Here is a 16916-nt window from a genome sequence, read left to right as displayed (position 1 = left end):
ACTGTCAGCTATTGATTCCCACGTCTCTTGTAATCAATCGCTTATAACACTCGTATTCGCTGACCCCCCCCCCCCCCCCTCTCTAAGCTTAGTTATTTTAGATACCCCCACAAAGCTCAGATTAGAACTGGAACCCTGAATAAGGGGGAAGAGGAAAAGGAAGTCCATTTGCCCTTCCTCTACAATGATAAGTCCTGTTTTGGAAATGGTCTCTGATTTCTCAAGTCTTGTGTTGTCCTGACTTAACCTATTCTCTTCTTATCTGACATGAACTCCCCGTCAACCTTAATCTCCTTTGCTCGATTCCAGCAGTACCTCTTTCGCCCAATGTTACCTTATAATCCCTTTCTCTTTCAACAAACAGAACTCTCCTCCTTTTTATATCTCCTCCTTCCTGCTTTTCTTCTCCCTCTCTGGCCTTCTTCTGAGTTACCTCATGTTGAACAGCTTAGTCTGCAAACTCAAGCAAAAACACAGTATAAACAAAAACCTGGCAGAGGAAGAGTGCGGTAGTCCTCCAGTGAATCCCCCTTGTTTCTCTTGTTTCATCCAGCCAGGCAAAGGGAATCCAGCCAAGGCAATATCCCCTCTCTTCATCATCCCCTCCTGCCGTTCTTTCTCTCCTCCCACCCTTGGGCAAATTCCCAATTCTTTCTTTGGTTCAGCCTTTTCCTTATCACGTCTCCTTATCTCCTCTGGCTCCAGCAAAATGGCCCAATGCTGAAGGGAGCTTGCTTGCCATGTTACTTCAGCTTATCTTTTATTGTAAACCTGGTACAACCTATTGAGAAACAGACAGGATGGTGTTTCAGCCTGCAGACTGCATTCCATACTTATACTACAGTATATAGATTTCGGTAAAGTCGGCAGCACTATCCTCACACATTCATCTATTTTTGTTGTGAAGAACAAGAGGCTTTGTTCAAATTCAATTGAATTTTATTTCAAATAATCATCACATCAACATGATTCATCATCATCATGATGTATAAAAATATTAAGCTCTAGAAAGATGGTCCAACATCTTGATTAGAGATTAGGTGACTGGGAGCGTCTAACTGCAGCTGCTAAAACACATTCTACTGTAGAAGCATCGCTGATGTACAATACATGTAGCTATTACCAGAAAGAGAAGGTCGTTTCAAAGCAGGATCTAAATGAGATGGTGACGACTGCTCTAATTGCTTGACATGTACTGCTAAACAGTCTTTGTTCATTATTTGTGTATGTAAATGTGTGTTGTAGTTTTTATATGTACATAATGTTCTCCTTGGTCCCTATTTTGGTCCAGTTTAGTCACGAAAACAGCTAGGTCGCATCTCTCCTCCAAGCTAATACACAGCGGTTCTCCATCCTCTGTGACTGGCCTATCAGAGGGGAGAGGGGGGAGTGTCTGAGTTTGGGACGCGGCGGCGCCTGTCGGGCTCAGGGGTTGTTATTGATGATCTGCCTGGGTCGTCCGTAGCCCGTCATGCCGGCCTGAGACGCTCCTCTATTTGTCCCCATTTGCAGGCCGATGACACTTTTACCCTCGTTCAGCTGCTCCTCCGAGAAGTCTCTCTTGTTCTCTTGTGACTTCCTGCACGCACACAAACACATCTCAGTCACACATGTCATTCTTCAACATTAGAATGAAAACCTCTTTTGTTCCTGCAGAGAGAACGGCTCAAACTCACTTATGGAACCAGCTGGCGTCTCCTTGGTAATACCCGTCATTCTTTGTGACGGCCAAACTCCCCAGAGTCATCAGGGTCCGCTGGACCGCAGCCAGGTCCTTCCCTTTAGACACATATCAATCTCACATTAACAGAGCACACACCCAATGACAGCCACATCTGTCTCTCTGCCACTGACTACAGTTTGGTATCAGGCCAATGTAAGCAGTTATTTCCCCCCTAATATTTTTGGTTAATGTGTGCTCTCTGAAAAAAATATTAACGCTTCACGAGACTGACAGCGTCATGGCTGGCTATTTCAATGTCACAATACTTCCTGTCTACATCTGGGCCCTTCTTGAACTAACTTCTTTCTCTCTCTAAAAAAAAAAAAAAAAAAATTACTAACTTAACTTTACCACTATTCCTTCAGATGTTGTAGTTGTCATAGACTGTGTTGCATAGTTGATTGCTCTATTGCTGACAAAAATGTGTTATTGTAAGTCGCTTTGGATAAAAGCGTCTGCCAAATGATGTAATGTAATGTAATGTAATGTAATGTCTACAGTATAGTCGTGTCTCCCTCACCTAACCGTTTCGTGCTGGGACCACGTCATTTTGCAGTTCAGTGGAGTAGTTTGTGTGGACACCCAACCAGTTTTTAGGCCAGGTGCCAGATACAAATACATATGAAAGATGAAAAGAGTGGATACCCACTCTTTTCAACCGCGTAGTTTTTACACATTACGTGCCACCACCATGTAATTAATTAATTGTTAAGAGGTCATGGTCCTTTCACGTATTTCTGTGAGACCAGGCTAGCGTAATCACACAGATGGGGTCATCTGCCGCGTGTCTTACCTTCGTAGAGGTCGACTGTCTGGAACATGTCGGTTTTGGTCATTCCGTACTTTTCGGCGGCGTTGAGGAACAGGGAGATTTGTTCCATCTGCTTGAACACCATGGGCGAGCTCTTGATGTTCTTGATGGGCCTGTTTGCACCACACAGGCTGTTGATGAGCTGACAGAGCACCTGGAGACAGAGAGGAGAAGCAGGCTCAGCAGCTAGAGCAGCAGATCCCCCCCCTGAACATACTGCACACATCCAGAATTACAATACAGTACATAGACCATTACGCAATATGCAAAGCCACCTAGCTAGCACTCACACATCCGTCCTTGAGCCAGTTCTGGAAGCCCGTCTTGCCTGGCTCGGGCTGCCCTACATCGGGGCCGCACTGCGCGATGATCCACTCAATCAGCTTTTCCTCCAGTTCCGGGTCATACTTTTTATCAATCTTGCTTTGTACCTCTCGGCTCAGGCCATAGGAGGGACCTTTGTTTGCCATGCTGATCCTGTTGGGAGGGAAAGTTAGCGTGAGATACACAAGTCGTGACTGAGCAAACTTTAATCCTAGGCTGTGTTAGCATTGTATCCCTTTCGGTGGCATGATATAACATGGATATTTAATAGGCGTGACAACATTCACAGTCAAGTCCCTGCCCATCCCACACCCACAATATTGGCTTGCAGTCAGGACAAATAGGAAATTAATCATAAACTTCTGACGTGTGATGTGTGTGTGTGTGTGTGTAGTTAGGGCTGGGCAGTATATCGATATTATATTGATATTGTGATATGAGACTAGATATCGTCTTAAATTTTGGATATTGTCTTCTCCTGGTTTTGAAGGCTGCATTACAGTAAAGTGATGTAACTTACCAGACTGTTCTAGCTGTTCTATCATTTGCCTTTACCCATTTAGTTATTATATACACATTACTAATGAAGATTTATTAAAAATATCATTGTGTAAATATTTCTGTGAAAGCACTTCTATAACAGTGTAGTAATATTAATATTGAGGTAAAATATTGAGATATATATTGTGTATTGCCATTCAGCCTAAAAATATTATTTATATATTATTTTTGGTCCATATCTGCCAGCCTTACGTGTAGCCAACACATTAATTCAGACGATGACATGCCGATATGGAGATTCTTTCATAACTGCAAACAATACAGAGTAGGGATGCACCGATGTATCGGCCATATATCGGTATCGGCCGATATTGGCCTTGTTGACTGCAATCGGCCTATCGGCAAAAAGGGTGGCGTTCACCAATTGTAGTGGCTGATATTTATATGTTGGGTCACATAATTTCTCCCTGGTTACCGTACTCGCGCACCTAAAGTAGTGAAAAACTCTTCTCATTTAGTAGGTAGGTAAAATACTTTAAAACAAGTTTGTTTCTCTGTTACAAAAGGGCTAATAAAAAGAAACATCGGTATCGGCTATTGGCCAAATATATATTTTAAATATCGGTATCGGCCAAGAATTTTGCAATAGGTGCATCCCTAATACAGAGGGAAGGTCTGTGTATAACCCTGAGCAGAGCAGGCAACACTGTTATTTAACAGAGACATATTGCACTATGACAATGAAAATGCAAACTATCTTCAGGGATTACAGCCTGTTACTTTCTCAAACTATCTTCAGGGATTTACAGCCTGTTACTTTCTCAAACTATCGTCAGTGATTACAGTCTGTTACTTTCTCAGGGTAATTGAGTCTGACTGGCCCACGTTATTAATATAGTGAACGTCCTGCCTGCCGCAGGAGTCCCACCCCTCTCTCTGCATCCTGTTTGCTCATACTGCTGTCACTTCCTTCCTTCCTCCCTCACAAAGGTTGCTATGGGTATTACAGGACACAAGAGAGGACAACACAGCGAGTTTCACAATTAAACTCAACTCAATTCTTAGTACATTTCTCAATTTCTCGGGAAAGGGCAGATATGACATTTGGATATGTTTACAGCTGTTTGCAAAATGCTCCCTCACTTGTTTCCCCTTCAAGCATGTTCAGAAGGCAAAACTCACAAGTGAGGTCACAGTACTGCTCAAATCACTACTATGTCACTTATGTTACATACAGAGGTTACCTGTTTCAAAGTATCCTATTGCAGCCGCCTGTCACAGCAGTAAGTATTTTTCTTTGGCTGTCCAGAGAGTTTTAGTCGTAGAGTAATAAGGCCAATACCATTGGAATCTGTGGATTCTCCTCTTTCATTTGACATCTTGTTGGACTCTTACTGGTGCAAATACATGGAAAAAATCCAACCACTACTGCGACCACCCAGTACTTTCACGGCAATAGGTTATTTCGAAACAGGTAACATTTGTATACATGATGATCATGATGTATATGTTAGGGTAACATATACGATTATGTTCTGAAAGGGTGGAGATACTGTGTGTGTGTGTGTGTGTGTGTGTGTGTGTGTGTGTGTGTGTGTCTTCGTCTGTCTGTCTGCCTGTACATGTGTGTGTTTTATAGGCATGCATTTGGCATTGATAGATTATCTGTAAGCACATTGTGTCCCTTTAGGCACAGAAAGACACACCTATCTCATTCCTTCCTTGCAAAAACAAACGCTGTCACCATTATACAATGTGTTGATATTTGGACAAACCGTCATTGTGTCTGACAGCGATGTGCGCCGGAGCCAGAACAGATTGTGGCTTCTTGTCTGAGGTCGAGGACAGTTACTGCAGTGGTTATATGGGCATGAACGCCAAGATTATCCCACAACAACCATTGTGAAATAAATACCAAGCGTATGACCCTTCCCAAATGTCTCTTTCACAATCAGAGGATTTCCATCTGTGGTGTCCCGGCACCGGGCACGCCCAGGGAAGATCCACCCCAGACCCAGCAGGCATATCTCTGCAGGGACACTGGGTGATGAGGGATATGAGGTCAGAGGGGGTAGTCTCTAAGATTAACCCTTGCCCTAACCTACTGAGATCTCTCTATATTATACTGACTAGCCTACACATGCAAACTGCTGATTAGTTACAAGATTAGGTCAGGCCACTGTCGCTCTGTGAAACACTAGAAGAATACAACACACGTAGAACACAAAGCAGATGGAGCAGAGTTAGAGGTATTTGTGTGTTTTGGCTTGAGGTGAAGGCCTATACAGTTACACTTTTTGTGTGCCTGACTGTACAAAATGTAACTAGATGCAGCCTAGTAGTTAGTGAGACGTGTAATCAGAGGGTCACAGCTTCAACCCACCCACAATAACCCAGGTGTTCATTAACAAACGTGTGTGTTGCTGAACGTGCCCAGGTGTTCATTAACAAATGTGTGTGTTGCTGAACGTGCCCAGGTGTTCATTAACAAATGTGTGTGTTGCTGAACGTGCCCAGGTGTTCATTAACAAACGTGTGTGTTGCTGAACGTGCCCAGGTGTTCATTAACAAACGTGTGTGTTGCTGAACGTGCCCAGGTGTTCATTAACAAATGTGTGTGTTGCTGAACGTGCCCAGGTGTTCATTAACAAACGTGTGTGTTGCTGAACGTGCCCAGGTGTTTATTAACAAACGTGTGTGTTGCTGAACGTGCCCAGGTGTTCATTAACAAACGTGTGTGTTGCTGAACGTGCCCAGGTGTTTATTAACAAACGTGTGTGTTGCTGAACGTGCCCAGGTGTTCATTAACAAACGTGTGTGTTGCTGAACGTGCCCAGGTGTTCATTAACAAATGTGTGTGTTGCTGAACGTGTCCGCGGCCGAGGCAATTTGAAGGTGATTTATTTAAAAAAAAGTCAAATCAGCATCAATAAAAGATTGATGCATTGCTCATCCATGCTTTGGCAGAGTGGTCCAGTAATTAGCGGTCGACTACTCACTAGTGAGTTTGCTTAGTAATTAATCCAAACAAGACTGACATCAAAGTGTTTTACCCTACATTCACATGTAGGGGGAACATGTGGTTTATGACTGAACAGCATTTGAAAAAGTAATGTTTTGGCAAAGGCACAAAGAATGCTAACCACGAACAGAACAAAACAACAAAGTATACTTTGACTATGACTTAACGGAAGGAGTCTGAATGTGTCGATTATAATGCGAGCTTCTTTGATGGGACATTAGCTCTGCATCTTTACTTACTATGACAACTGAGTATGTATTATTCAGATAATCATTACAGACCTCGTAAACACTAGCTTCTGTAATGTGGCTCTGTCTGATTGCTTTCTATCTACCTATTGGACATTATAGGTTTGGCATTGCAACTTATAGTACCAGTATAACTTTTGACATTTAAATAGAGCATTGCAGGAATGAGTCCGGAATTAGCACTTCGGTTCCAGCCTACAAAAATATGTCATCCCTATGCCGTGCTCCTCTATATCTCATAGGTTCGTAGAAATTCGATATTTATTGTTGAGGTAATGCTTTTAGATTCATATCAACCATAATTTATTAAAATGTCAGAATAAGTACCTTGGTTTCTTAGTCCTGTAATTATTTTTTTAACGTTTAATTACCCAGGAATCTACATGCTGAGAGAGTAGTATTTTTCCATTGATTCTCTGCTTTACATTCACTCAACATATTATCACCTGGAAGCTGCCCAGTGAAAACATCCTCCTCCTTTTGGCCACTGATCTGCTCCACTGTAGCATTTGTTTCTTCCTCAGATGCACCTCCAGTCATTATTGTTCTGCCTGTTCTTTTCACTTCATACGCCCAACATGTCCCTGCCAATCATTGTATCAGTTACTTACACTCAACAAGGGTTTCAAGCTGTTTCACATTATTCTCTTGTTATTGCGACAGTCAAGGAAAATGGATTACAATCTTCTAAAAGCAACTGGCTTCGCAAAAAGCCTGCATAATGTGTTCTCCTCCAGTCATCAGAACAGCAATTCAACACCAACTCAAGTCATTCTAAGTTAAAGTGTGACTTTAGTCCAGTGACGGGGTTATTGAGTTCTTTCTAGCACAATACTAGCTGCTACCAAGGCAGCCCGCTCCTTCAATGCTGTGTATGCTATCTTACCACAGAAGATAGTGAAAGCTGATTCATTCTTGCCCGTCAAACCCCGCCTAAAGTCACAGGCCTAGAGTCGCCTTAAGTGATTTTCTTGCACATGAATCTTTATCCTAGCCTCTAAATTTGCCAACAGACGTCACAGAATCCTTCACACACAGTTTTACTGTCACACAATCCCCTGCCTGCAGCAGGTGTAATGAATGGGGAGAAGCCATATATTAGGCAACACCGTCTACCTGTTGATGCACCCTGTCTCATAAGAGGTTGGCCTGAACCTGCTAACACATGCCCAGAACCTGTGAGGCCTTGTGAAAAGAGTGCAGAGAGCAGAGGCAGATAAGGAACAGGATTTGATAACGTTAAAGCAGACGACTGGTGCGTTCAGGAGCCATCCGATCTGTACGGAAACTAACTCAACTTAAACTAAACTAAACTAATGATTAACCGAGCAGTGAGCGTCTAAAAATGTCATCAGGTTTATCGTCTGTGTCATAAGAGTTATATGGTCTGTGTCATAAGATGCACGCAACAACCAAATGGTGTGAGAGAGAAAGGGTGGGGTGTATGATACACAACATAACGCTTCTCTTTCCTGTATGTTTTAGGGAATTACCCACATGCTACAGAACAGAAACAAAGTAACCCTGTGAATACCATTGAAAAACCAGAAAATTGAGATTGATACTGAACGTTGCCAAGAGGTTCACTCTTGGAGAAGAAAGCAGAGAGAGAGACGTATTGAGAAGCGCCACATTTACTCACAGTATTTGGTTGAGGGCAGTAGCGGTTGAGGTGATCGCAGGTGGCTCTTCTTCCTTACAACAGCGAGCGGAGTGCACTCTACAGGAGTGCCAATGTCAATATAGCAAACAGCCTTGTCTGAGATGACTTCACCACATCGAGCAGAAAGAGAGAGAGAGAGAGAGAGAGAGAGAGAGAGAGACGCCTTCAGGCACTCCTCGACCCACCCCCTTTTTTCTCTTTCCCTTTTTTCCCCCACTCAAAATTGTAATGCCTTATTTAGGAGAGGGCCGGGGAGAAAAAGGCCATGTGACCAGAGGGTTTGGTGTGGTCACTGAAAGGAATTCTCCACATTTCTCCCTGTACCACTAAGAACAGACAGGACTAGGAAGCCAAGGAGGCGGAGTGACACCAACTCCTAGAGAACAGTGTCATTTGGGGGGGGGCAGGAAGCGAGTGACAGTAATTAGAGAGCAGTGAAAGCACGTGTAGAAGATTACTTATTGCCTCTATTCAAATTGGAGAAGATTGTGGTAAATCTCTCTGAAACTGACAGAGACGCCAAACATCTGTGGAATGTGAATCCCCCCCTCCCCCCTCCACTGTCTGTAGCTGTGTAGCAAGACAGAATGAAAAGGGACAAGGGAGAGGAGGAGAGGAACGGGTCATGGCACATCACAGCACTTAAAAGATGTCAGGGGGAAAATGTCATTTTTTGTCCTCCTGCTCGGTTTCAATATAAAAGATACACATCCAAACACTTGCTATGACAACAGGCAGACACACCCTCCCAGGCATTCCCACCATGTGAACAGGAGCAGGCCGGGACCTGCCAGTTTAAACATTGACATCAGACGCGATAACGTTATGAGGAGCTGCCAACGTGTGAAGGCATCATCTGAGCCCATGTGTAGACGTTGAGCAAGGCATGGGTCATATCTGCCTGTCAAGCTCCTCCTTCTTGTCAGATGTGCTTATGTCAGCGCTCTCTGTTGATTTTCAACTACAGGACATCAAGCTGTGTGTCTGATCCTCTGGCCCATATCACAGCTTAAAAAAAGAGCTCTTTTCAGCACTAGAAGTTCAGGAGTTGTTAACCCCCAAACTGATAATCCGCTAGCATTAAACAGTCATCATTCAAGTTTTTTTAATGTGTGATCTGGGACACAGAATTCAGTAATAATACCTGGATCTACTTTCCTCCTTTGCATAAGGCAGCATGAACAACTAGCCTAGAGGTGTGCGCACATAGAAAATAAAATGTTCCACAGGAGTCAAATATCACCTTCATAAGGAGCCAAATGTCCCCGTACTGTGCAGCACACAGCAGAGAACATTTGTGGTACAGTACGATTGTAGGAAAAAGAATAATTCTAACACATTTTTCTTAAAGCAACGCTTTACTTTGCTACAGCATTATAGTTTTTTTAAATGGTTCCTTTGGTATGGCTCCACGGATTGTAAAAACACAATATTCATATTCATGACAAGTGTGCCAAACCTTTTTCCAGATCAGTCTCCATCCATAATGGAAACAGGAAAAATAAACTCTTAAATGGTTAGTTTCCACACACACGGCCATATTTGACTTCAGGACTGATTTTTGATCCTCTTGATCATATGACCATTTTATACAGAAAAGATGGGTGGGTGGGGGGTGGAGGGGGGGAATGCCCTGTTAGTTGAGAGATAAGTAGGCTGTGTGTGTGTGTGTGTGTGTGTGTGTGTGTGTGTGTGTGTGTGTGTGTGTGTGTGTGTGTGTGTGTGTGTGTGTGTGTGTGTGTGTGTGTGTGTGTGTGTGTGTGTGTGTGTGTGTGTGTGTGTGTGTGTGTGTGTCTGTGTGTCTGTGTGTACGTGTGTCTGTGTGTGTGTGTGTGTGTGGGAACATTATCCAGCAAACCTGTGTACCTACCTATGTGGTGGAAATACACACAGATGGCAAATTCCACAAGTGGATGAGTGCTGAGTAAGGAGAAAGTTTGTAAACAGTGTTTTTTTTACACTGAGATTTAACATCTGTCCTGAACACAGATGTTATGTGACGTGATGTGTCTCACTCTGTCTAATGGTTTCATTCTCTGTCTTTCCTGTGTGTTTCATTAGCAATCGCAGGGATCAAATTCTGCAATATCATGACCAACATAATTCAAAAACTATCCACCTTATTTTTTAATGGCCCACTGTAAAATAATTATGGCTGCAAGGTCCGGTTTAGAACATGACTGATTGTTGCAGCTTGCAGAGTTTTTCCTCGTTAAAACTCAAGATGCTGGGAAAATGAGTTGCTTGTCACAATAAATGCACTCGTTTGACGACTTATTTGAGGTTGAGAGGTTGAGAGGCGGGTCATAGTAGCATGTCGATGATTTGATTTGATAATTCTGGGGACTGGCTTTCGTATTGGCCAATCCTGGCGTGTTCCACCCCCAAATCGAGTGGGATTCAGCGTGTTGTCGTGCTACGCGAGTGGGATCCGCCGAGTACCAGGCAGCCAGCTACTTCTGTGTGGAACGAGCGGACAATCCGATGCATGGGTGCTGCCCGCCCGCCTGGAATCTCCGAGGGGCGACCCCTGACAACCAGGCTCTCAGGCGCGCGCCATTATCGCTATTGCGGTAAATACAATATTCCTGGAATGCGAGTTTTAACGAGCCAGTTACATTTCTTTGCATTCTCAGACATTACCGTTTGATTTATTTAGTATGTTCCATGCAATTGGCCAAGTTAGTAGTTCGTTTAACTAGAAATTCTGTCAGATGACAGGAACTAGGCGCCATTTTCTCCTTCATTTGGGATGTGATTCTGAAATGAAGATTTGATTGACAGCTGCCATGTCGTGATATGATTGGTTGAAATGGGGTAGACATTTGATAGTAGGTGATGTCAGCAAACTGTAGATTACTGTTATGAATGAAATCTTGAAAAATGAACTTTTGATGTGAAAAAGTGTGAAAAACTAAAGAAATTAGATTTTTGTGATTTTTTTGGCATACATTATTAAATAGGGGGCACTGAATACCCAGGTATTTGAACTAAAATAAAATAAAAGTCATTTTTGGCTTCAACTCGACTTTAAGGGGAGATGGGAACTATTGGTGTCTCTTTAGGAAAATAAATCCCACACGGTAAATACATGCTAAGTAAAACAAATACACATTATAGAGAATATATACACACACATGTGAATGTATATATCTTAACTAACTACAACATGTGATGAATGAAATCTAAACTATAATGTTACTATAATGATAAGACACATATTGTTCTATCTATTCTCTGAGACTTAATGAAGTTACTGATAGCGCTGGGATCATGTGTTTCCATGTGACTGAAATGCATTCATTCACTGGGAACCAGTCACAGCAGAGTTAGCTCCATTTAACCCCAAGTACCACTCATGCCCTGTGAGAGGCTGCAGTCCCACTCTGACTCAGGCCCTGTGAGAGGCTGCAGTACCACTCATGCCCTGTGAGAGGCTGCAGTTCCACTCTGACTCAGGCCCTGTGAGAGGCTGCAGTTCCACTCTGACTCAGGCCCTGTGAGAGGCTGCAGTACCACTCAGGCCCTGTGAGAGGCTGCAGTCCCACTCTGACTCAGGCCCTGTGAGAGGCTGCAGTACCACTCAGGCCCTGTGAGAGGCTGCAGTACCACTCAGGCCCTGTGAGAGGCTGCAGTACCACTCAGGCCCTGTGAGAGGCTGCAGTACCACTCAGGCCCTGTGAGAGGCTGCAGTCCCACTCTGACTCAGGCCCTGTGAGAGGCTGCAGTCCCACTCTGACTCAGGCCCTGTGAGAGGCTGCAGTACCACTCAGGCCCTGTGAGAGGCTGCAGTCCCACTCTGACTCAGGCCCTGTGAGAGGCTGCAGTACCACTCAGGCCCTGTGAGAGGCTGCAGTCCCACTCTGACTCAGGCCCTGTGAGAGGCTGCAGTACCACTCTGACTCAGGCCCTGTGAGAGGCTGCAGTACCACTCAGGCCCTGTGAGAGGCTGCAGGCTGCTGCTGCACTACAGCAGCATCTGGTGGCTCAGAGGAGCCCGGCTGAGTGAGAGCCACTCACTGCTATCTGGTTAAAGTAGTTTGCACCTCTGGATTCTTTTTGACCATAAACAGATCAAACCTAACCTTGTGAGGCCGCTGGATTCGCACCAGATCATGAGATCACGATCACACAACAAATCCATCTTGCCATGCTCCAATCTACTGGTTTGAATCTGAACCACCAGTGGTTCACACCAATCAGTGTCCTATGAGGCAGCTATGGGCGGGATTTAGGTGTGACCACAGCAACAGTGAGTCCGTGATCGACATGACAGACTGATGATGGCTCATCCAATCACCTGCCAGTTTTTTTTTAAGTGCCTGCCCTTTTGAAACGGTTTCCAGAGCAATTCGTTCCCAGATGGTTATCTGAAAACAAACCATCTGGCAGTGTCAGGTTAGATAAAACCAAGGCATGCAAATTTTGTAACACTTTCTATGAACGTCATGCCTATAATGCATTAGAGCACATTCATAAGACATTATAATGCATTTATAAGGCTTTATACAACTCTTTATAAATGTGTATAATGATGCATGGCAGGCACCTTATAACAAGGTTTATAAAATATTATTAGTTGTGGAAATAATCATCCTTGACGTCATAAACCCCACTGTGACATAATCAGTGATGTCATAAATCCCACTGTGACATCATCAGTGATGTCAGAAATCCCACTGTGACATCATCAGTGATGTCATAAAACCCACTGTGACATCAGTGATGTCATACATCTGACATCATCAGTGATGCTGGTCTCATTGGCCACACAGCAGCTGAGATGCGGCCAAGGCCGTGCAGGGCCAGCTTGGCGAGCTGCAGGGCCAGTTCGGCGAGCTGCAGGACCTAGGAATCGAGCGCGCTTAGTTCGCGAGATCCCTAGTGTATTATAAGTTCAGCATTCATAATGTTTTATGCTTTATACCTCCATGCCAAAGTGACAACAGTGTTTGAAAGAATACTTTTATTTTATACTTTACTTGCAGCCACAAATACCTCTTATAAGTCCTCATAACTGTGTTATAGTATCATACAATTGCTAATAACTTTATTGTGCTGTCACTTTACTTAAAGCTCACAGTCATGCTATAACCTATTATTGATGTTTATTATAATACATTATGTCCACCACTTACATACTTTATAATAATTGTTATGAGTTGCCATGCATGATTATAAACATTCATAAAGTGTTTTATAAAGCCTTATAAATGCATTATAATGTATTATGAATGTGCTCATAATGGACATGACCTTCATAGAAACACAAAGGGTAAAATATGAGATTATTCCCATATGTTTGGTTTTTTGCCAAAGGGAAATACATCTCATTTTCAGATCCATATGTTATATTCATTGTTCTAAAGCAGGGGTTTTCAGTGTGCGAGAGTGAGCCTCCCCTCAGAGGACAGCTGCCCCCCCCATTATTATTGCTATTATTACTACTAGAAACAGAGCGTTCCATTCTAGCCTACCATGCCTCGTCCTCGTCGTCCTTCCCCTCCTCATCACTCATTTCTACCGTACCTCGTTGGTTTTCCCTCAAGGTCTCGCATGCTTCGCGGGCTCGCAGATGCAGCTCGGCTGCTGCGTGGCCTCTCTTGCTCAACTGTGCCTGCACGAAGCGCCACGCCAGCATCCCACTCTCCAATTATAGGGTGGTGAGATTATTGTTATGTTGTATGTTCCACTCAGCCATAAAAACAAGTTCCAAAAATGTTGTAAACATATTTATCCTCTTTTTTCAAATTCATTCTTTTAAACATTTTAAACATCTTCATCCACTCTGAAGGACTTTTAATAGGCTAATTTTTAACACATCAGATATTTATTACACTCAACCCAAGTTTTCCCACATTCATGCTTAAATTGAGGGGAAATAATGTAACCCTACAGTCCAAATCCAGTAACTAAATTGAAAACCGTCTCACCCAACAAAATCATCACTGTGCACCATGCACCAGAGATGGGGACTTGGACTTGAGTTGCACTTAAGTCACACACACAGTGACTTGAGACTTGACTTGAGACTTGACTTAAAGTGGACTTGAGGTTTGGGACTTGTGAACAGTCTTTATTTTCTATTAATTTTTTTTTATGCATTAACATTAAGGACATGTCTAGCTAATCAATGCTGATACTGTATTCTAATCTAATAGATAAACAAGTGAGGATAATATAATACATGCTTTGAAATCCTTCGTTTTAGCTATGCAGTGTTCTAAGCAGACCGAATGGTATACAGCAGATGATAGAACGCTCATCCATAAGAGACTTGAGACTTGACTTGGACTTGTGACCAAAGACTTGAGACTTGACTTGGACTTGCCCCTCAAAAACTTGAGACTTGACTTGGATTTGTGACCAAAGACTTGAGACTTGACTTGGACTTGCAAAAAATGAGCATCTCTGCCATAGCCTGGGTAAACCCAGCCCCCAGTGACCTGCTCTCAGGCTCACCCTGCTTACAGTCACAAGGTGTGTGACTAGTGACTAGTGACTGGGAACTGAGAGAGCAGGTCACGTGGGGGCTGGGTTTACCTAGGCTATCTCTGCCATGCACTGCTTTTCATAGGCTATCACTGTCTCAACATTGTGCGTACAGTAAATCCTTATGTGCGCTCTTGGCAATGGCCTGCAGACCATAGCGTTGCTTTTCATATCACGTCTCAACACTGTGTGCATAAATCCTTTACATGTGTGCTCGCGGCAATAATCGGATCAATTTTGCCTCTTTAACTTGCTCACCACTACCCTACCCTAGTGGGAACAATGAGTCTGCGTCTTCACCCCCCATGTTTTTCTTTTTTCTTTTAAGCACATTATGCGCCTTATGTGGCTGGTAGCACCACATTGTGATATTGAATGTTGATTCTTTGTATGTTTTTTCTTTCTTTTCTTGTCCTGTGCCTGAGCCTGTATGTTTTGTCTTGTTTGTGTACTGTTCTATAAAAAAATTGAAAATAAAATATATATAATATATTTTATAATGAGTCTGCGTCTTTGATGCGGGGAATAAATGCAGACTGGCTACCTGCAGCCTTGACCAGTCAAAAGCGGAAAACCTGCACTCGCACAGGTAGAGCACTTTTATAGCCTGGCAGGGGAGCATCTTCAGGACCAATCGATGAAAATCCAAACTTTAAATAATCCCGGTCATACTCCTCCAGTTTCTGCTCGCACCAGACGTTGTGTCCTCTCTCTCACTGTAGATAGCCTACTAAATATCGCTTCACTGACTCCGTGAAGCAATATTTAGTACCTACATTCTTCTTTCTCGTGTCTGGCCATTGACTATATCAAACTGTGTCCACAGGAGCCTGTCTTTAGCGCAGGCTTCTATCTCTTGTTTTGGCTGGAAAGGACACACTGTTGTGTGGTCCTGACCTGCTGAGAGGACACACTGTTGTGTGGTCCTGACCTGCTGAGAGGTGCTAATTGAAAAACATGCTTGATGGACACATGGCCCACAGTGACTGAAGGCATGACTTCACAGCACCTCAGTGGGGTGTCTTCAGAGAAAATGGCTATAGGCTTTCAGACTCAGAACTGATTATCATATAAAACTCATTTGTGTATAAAAACCCAACAATCAAGACAAATCGGTTGACTTTGATAATTATTCATGTTTAATATACACCACTGCACTGTTGGCCATGAGAATAACATCGAAATTCAGAAAATGAATGATACTTTAATGTGGCATAATTCAATGCGACACAACACAACACATTAGCAGTAATGATTATATCAAATAGATTCAATTATAAAAGATGCTCATAGATCATAATGTAATTTGCTGCAGAGTTAAAAAAAAAAAAAAAAAAAAAAAAAAAAAAACGGGCGAGCTGCGTGTGCGAGCCCGTGCAGCGGGCGAGCTGCAGGGCGGATTTTCTGGAACTTTGTTCGAGGCACGAGGAGCATAAAAACAAAAAGCTGTTCCTCCCTGGCTTGTTCTGACCCAGCGAACAGCAAGCAGACTGGTACCTGAAGAACTGAGGGGTCTGGCGCATTCATAACATTGAAGGAGATTAGAAATGTATTTTGGTCCTAAACCATTTTTAACTGCTTTATAAACAGAAATGTAAACTGAACAAGGGAAAGAATTGACAACAAAAGCTATTTTCATTGCCCCCATCTGTGTGAAATGTGGATAGGTCATGGTGCACATTTGCAGATTTGCTCTTCATGCTCTGCACAAATGCCCTTGAAGCTGGGTGAATCCAGTCACTGTGCATATCCTCCTTGTATTTATTAGATTCTTGGTAGCAAGCTGAGGATGCTTCTTATCTGCTCCCCCTTTATTTATTAAGATTGCTATGTCAACAGCATGTGAGGAAATTCCTGATCCTAACTCTACACTGGTTTGTATTATGAAAGGGCATCTTGAAAATATCCAAGCTTGTGTACCAGTAGTTGGTCTTAAAACTAAAAGACATGATTGCATACAGCCCAAGGTCAGAAGTAGTGAACTGGGAGAGATATGATGAGATAATGTGGATGAATAAAGATGTTTGGATTAGGTGGTCCAGCATCAAGTTATGACGTGAAGGCACAGCAGGTAAGATAATTTTAAATCCCTACTTTATTCACAACCTGCATTCCATTTTCAATCTGTAAAT

General features: G+C 43.1%; 1 protein-coding gene across 1 annotated transcript; it reads right to left on the bottom strand.

Moving 5' to 3' along the window:
- Window positions 1-923: 923 nt before the first annotated feature.
- Window positions 924-8407, bottom strand: LOC310777342 (transgelin-like). Its single transcript, XM_083637679.1, has 5 exons — window positions 8272-8407; window positions 2825-3011; window positions 2517-2688; window positions 1677-1779; window positions 924-1579 (listed from the first exon to the last, which is right to left on the bottom strand). The coding sequence occupies exons 2-5, from the start codon at window positions 3002-3004 to the stop codon at window positions 1426-1428; spliced, it is 609 nt and encodes a 202-aa protein (XP_083493805.1). The 5' UTR covers window positions 3005-3011; window positions 8272-8407; the 3' UTR covers window positions 924-1425.
- Window positions 8408-16916: the final 8509 nt, after the last annotated feature.

This window comes from Poromitra crassiceps (genome assembly GCF_964638095.1).
Source record: "Poromitra crassiceps genome assembly, chromosome: 1".
Lineage (NCBI taxonomy): Eukaryota > Metazoa > Chordata > Actinopteri > Beryciformes > Melamphaidae > Poromitra > Poromitra crassiceps.
Note: the sequence above shows the minus strand (reverse complement) of the source record. Positions and strands in the feature narration are given on the sequence as shown.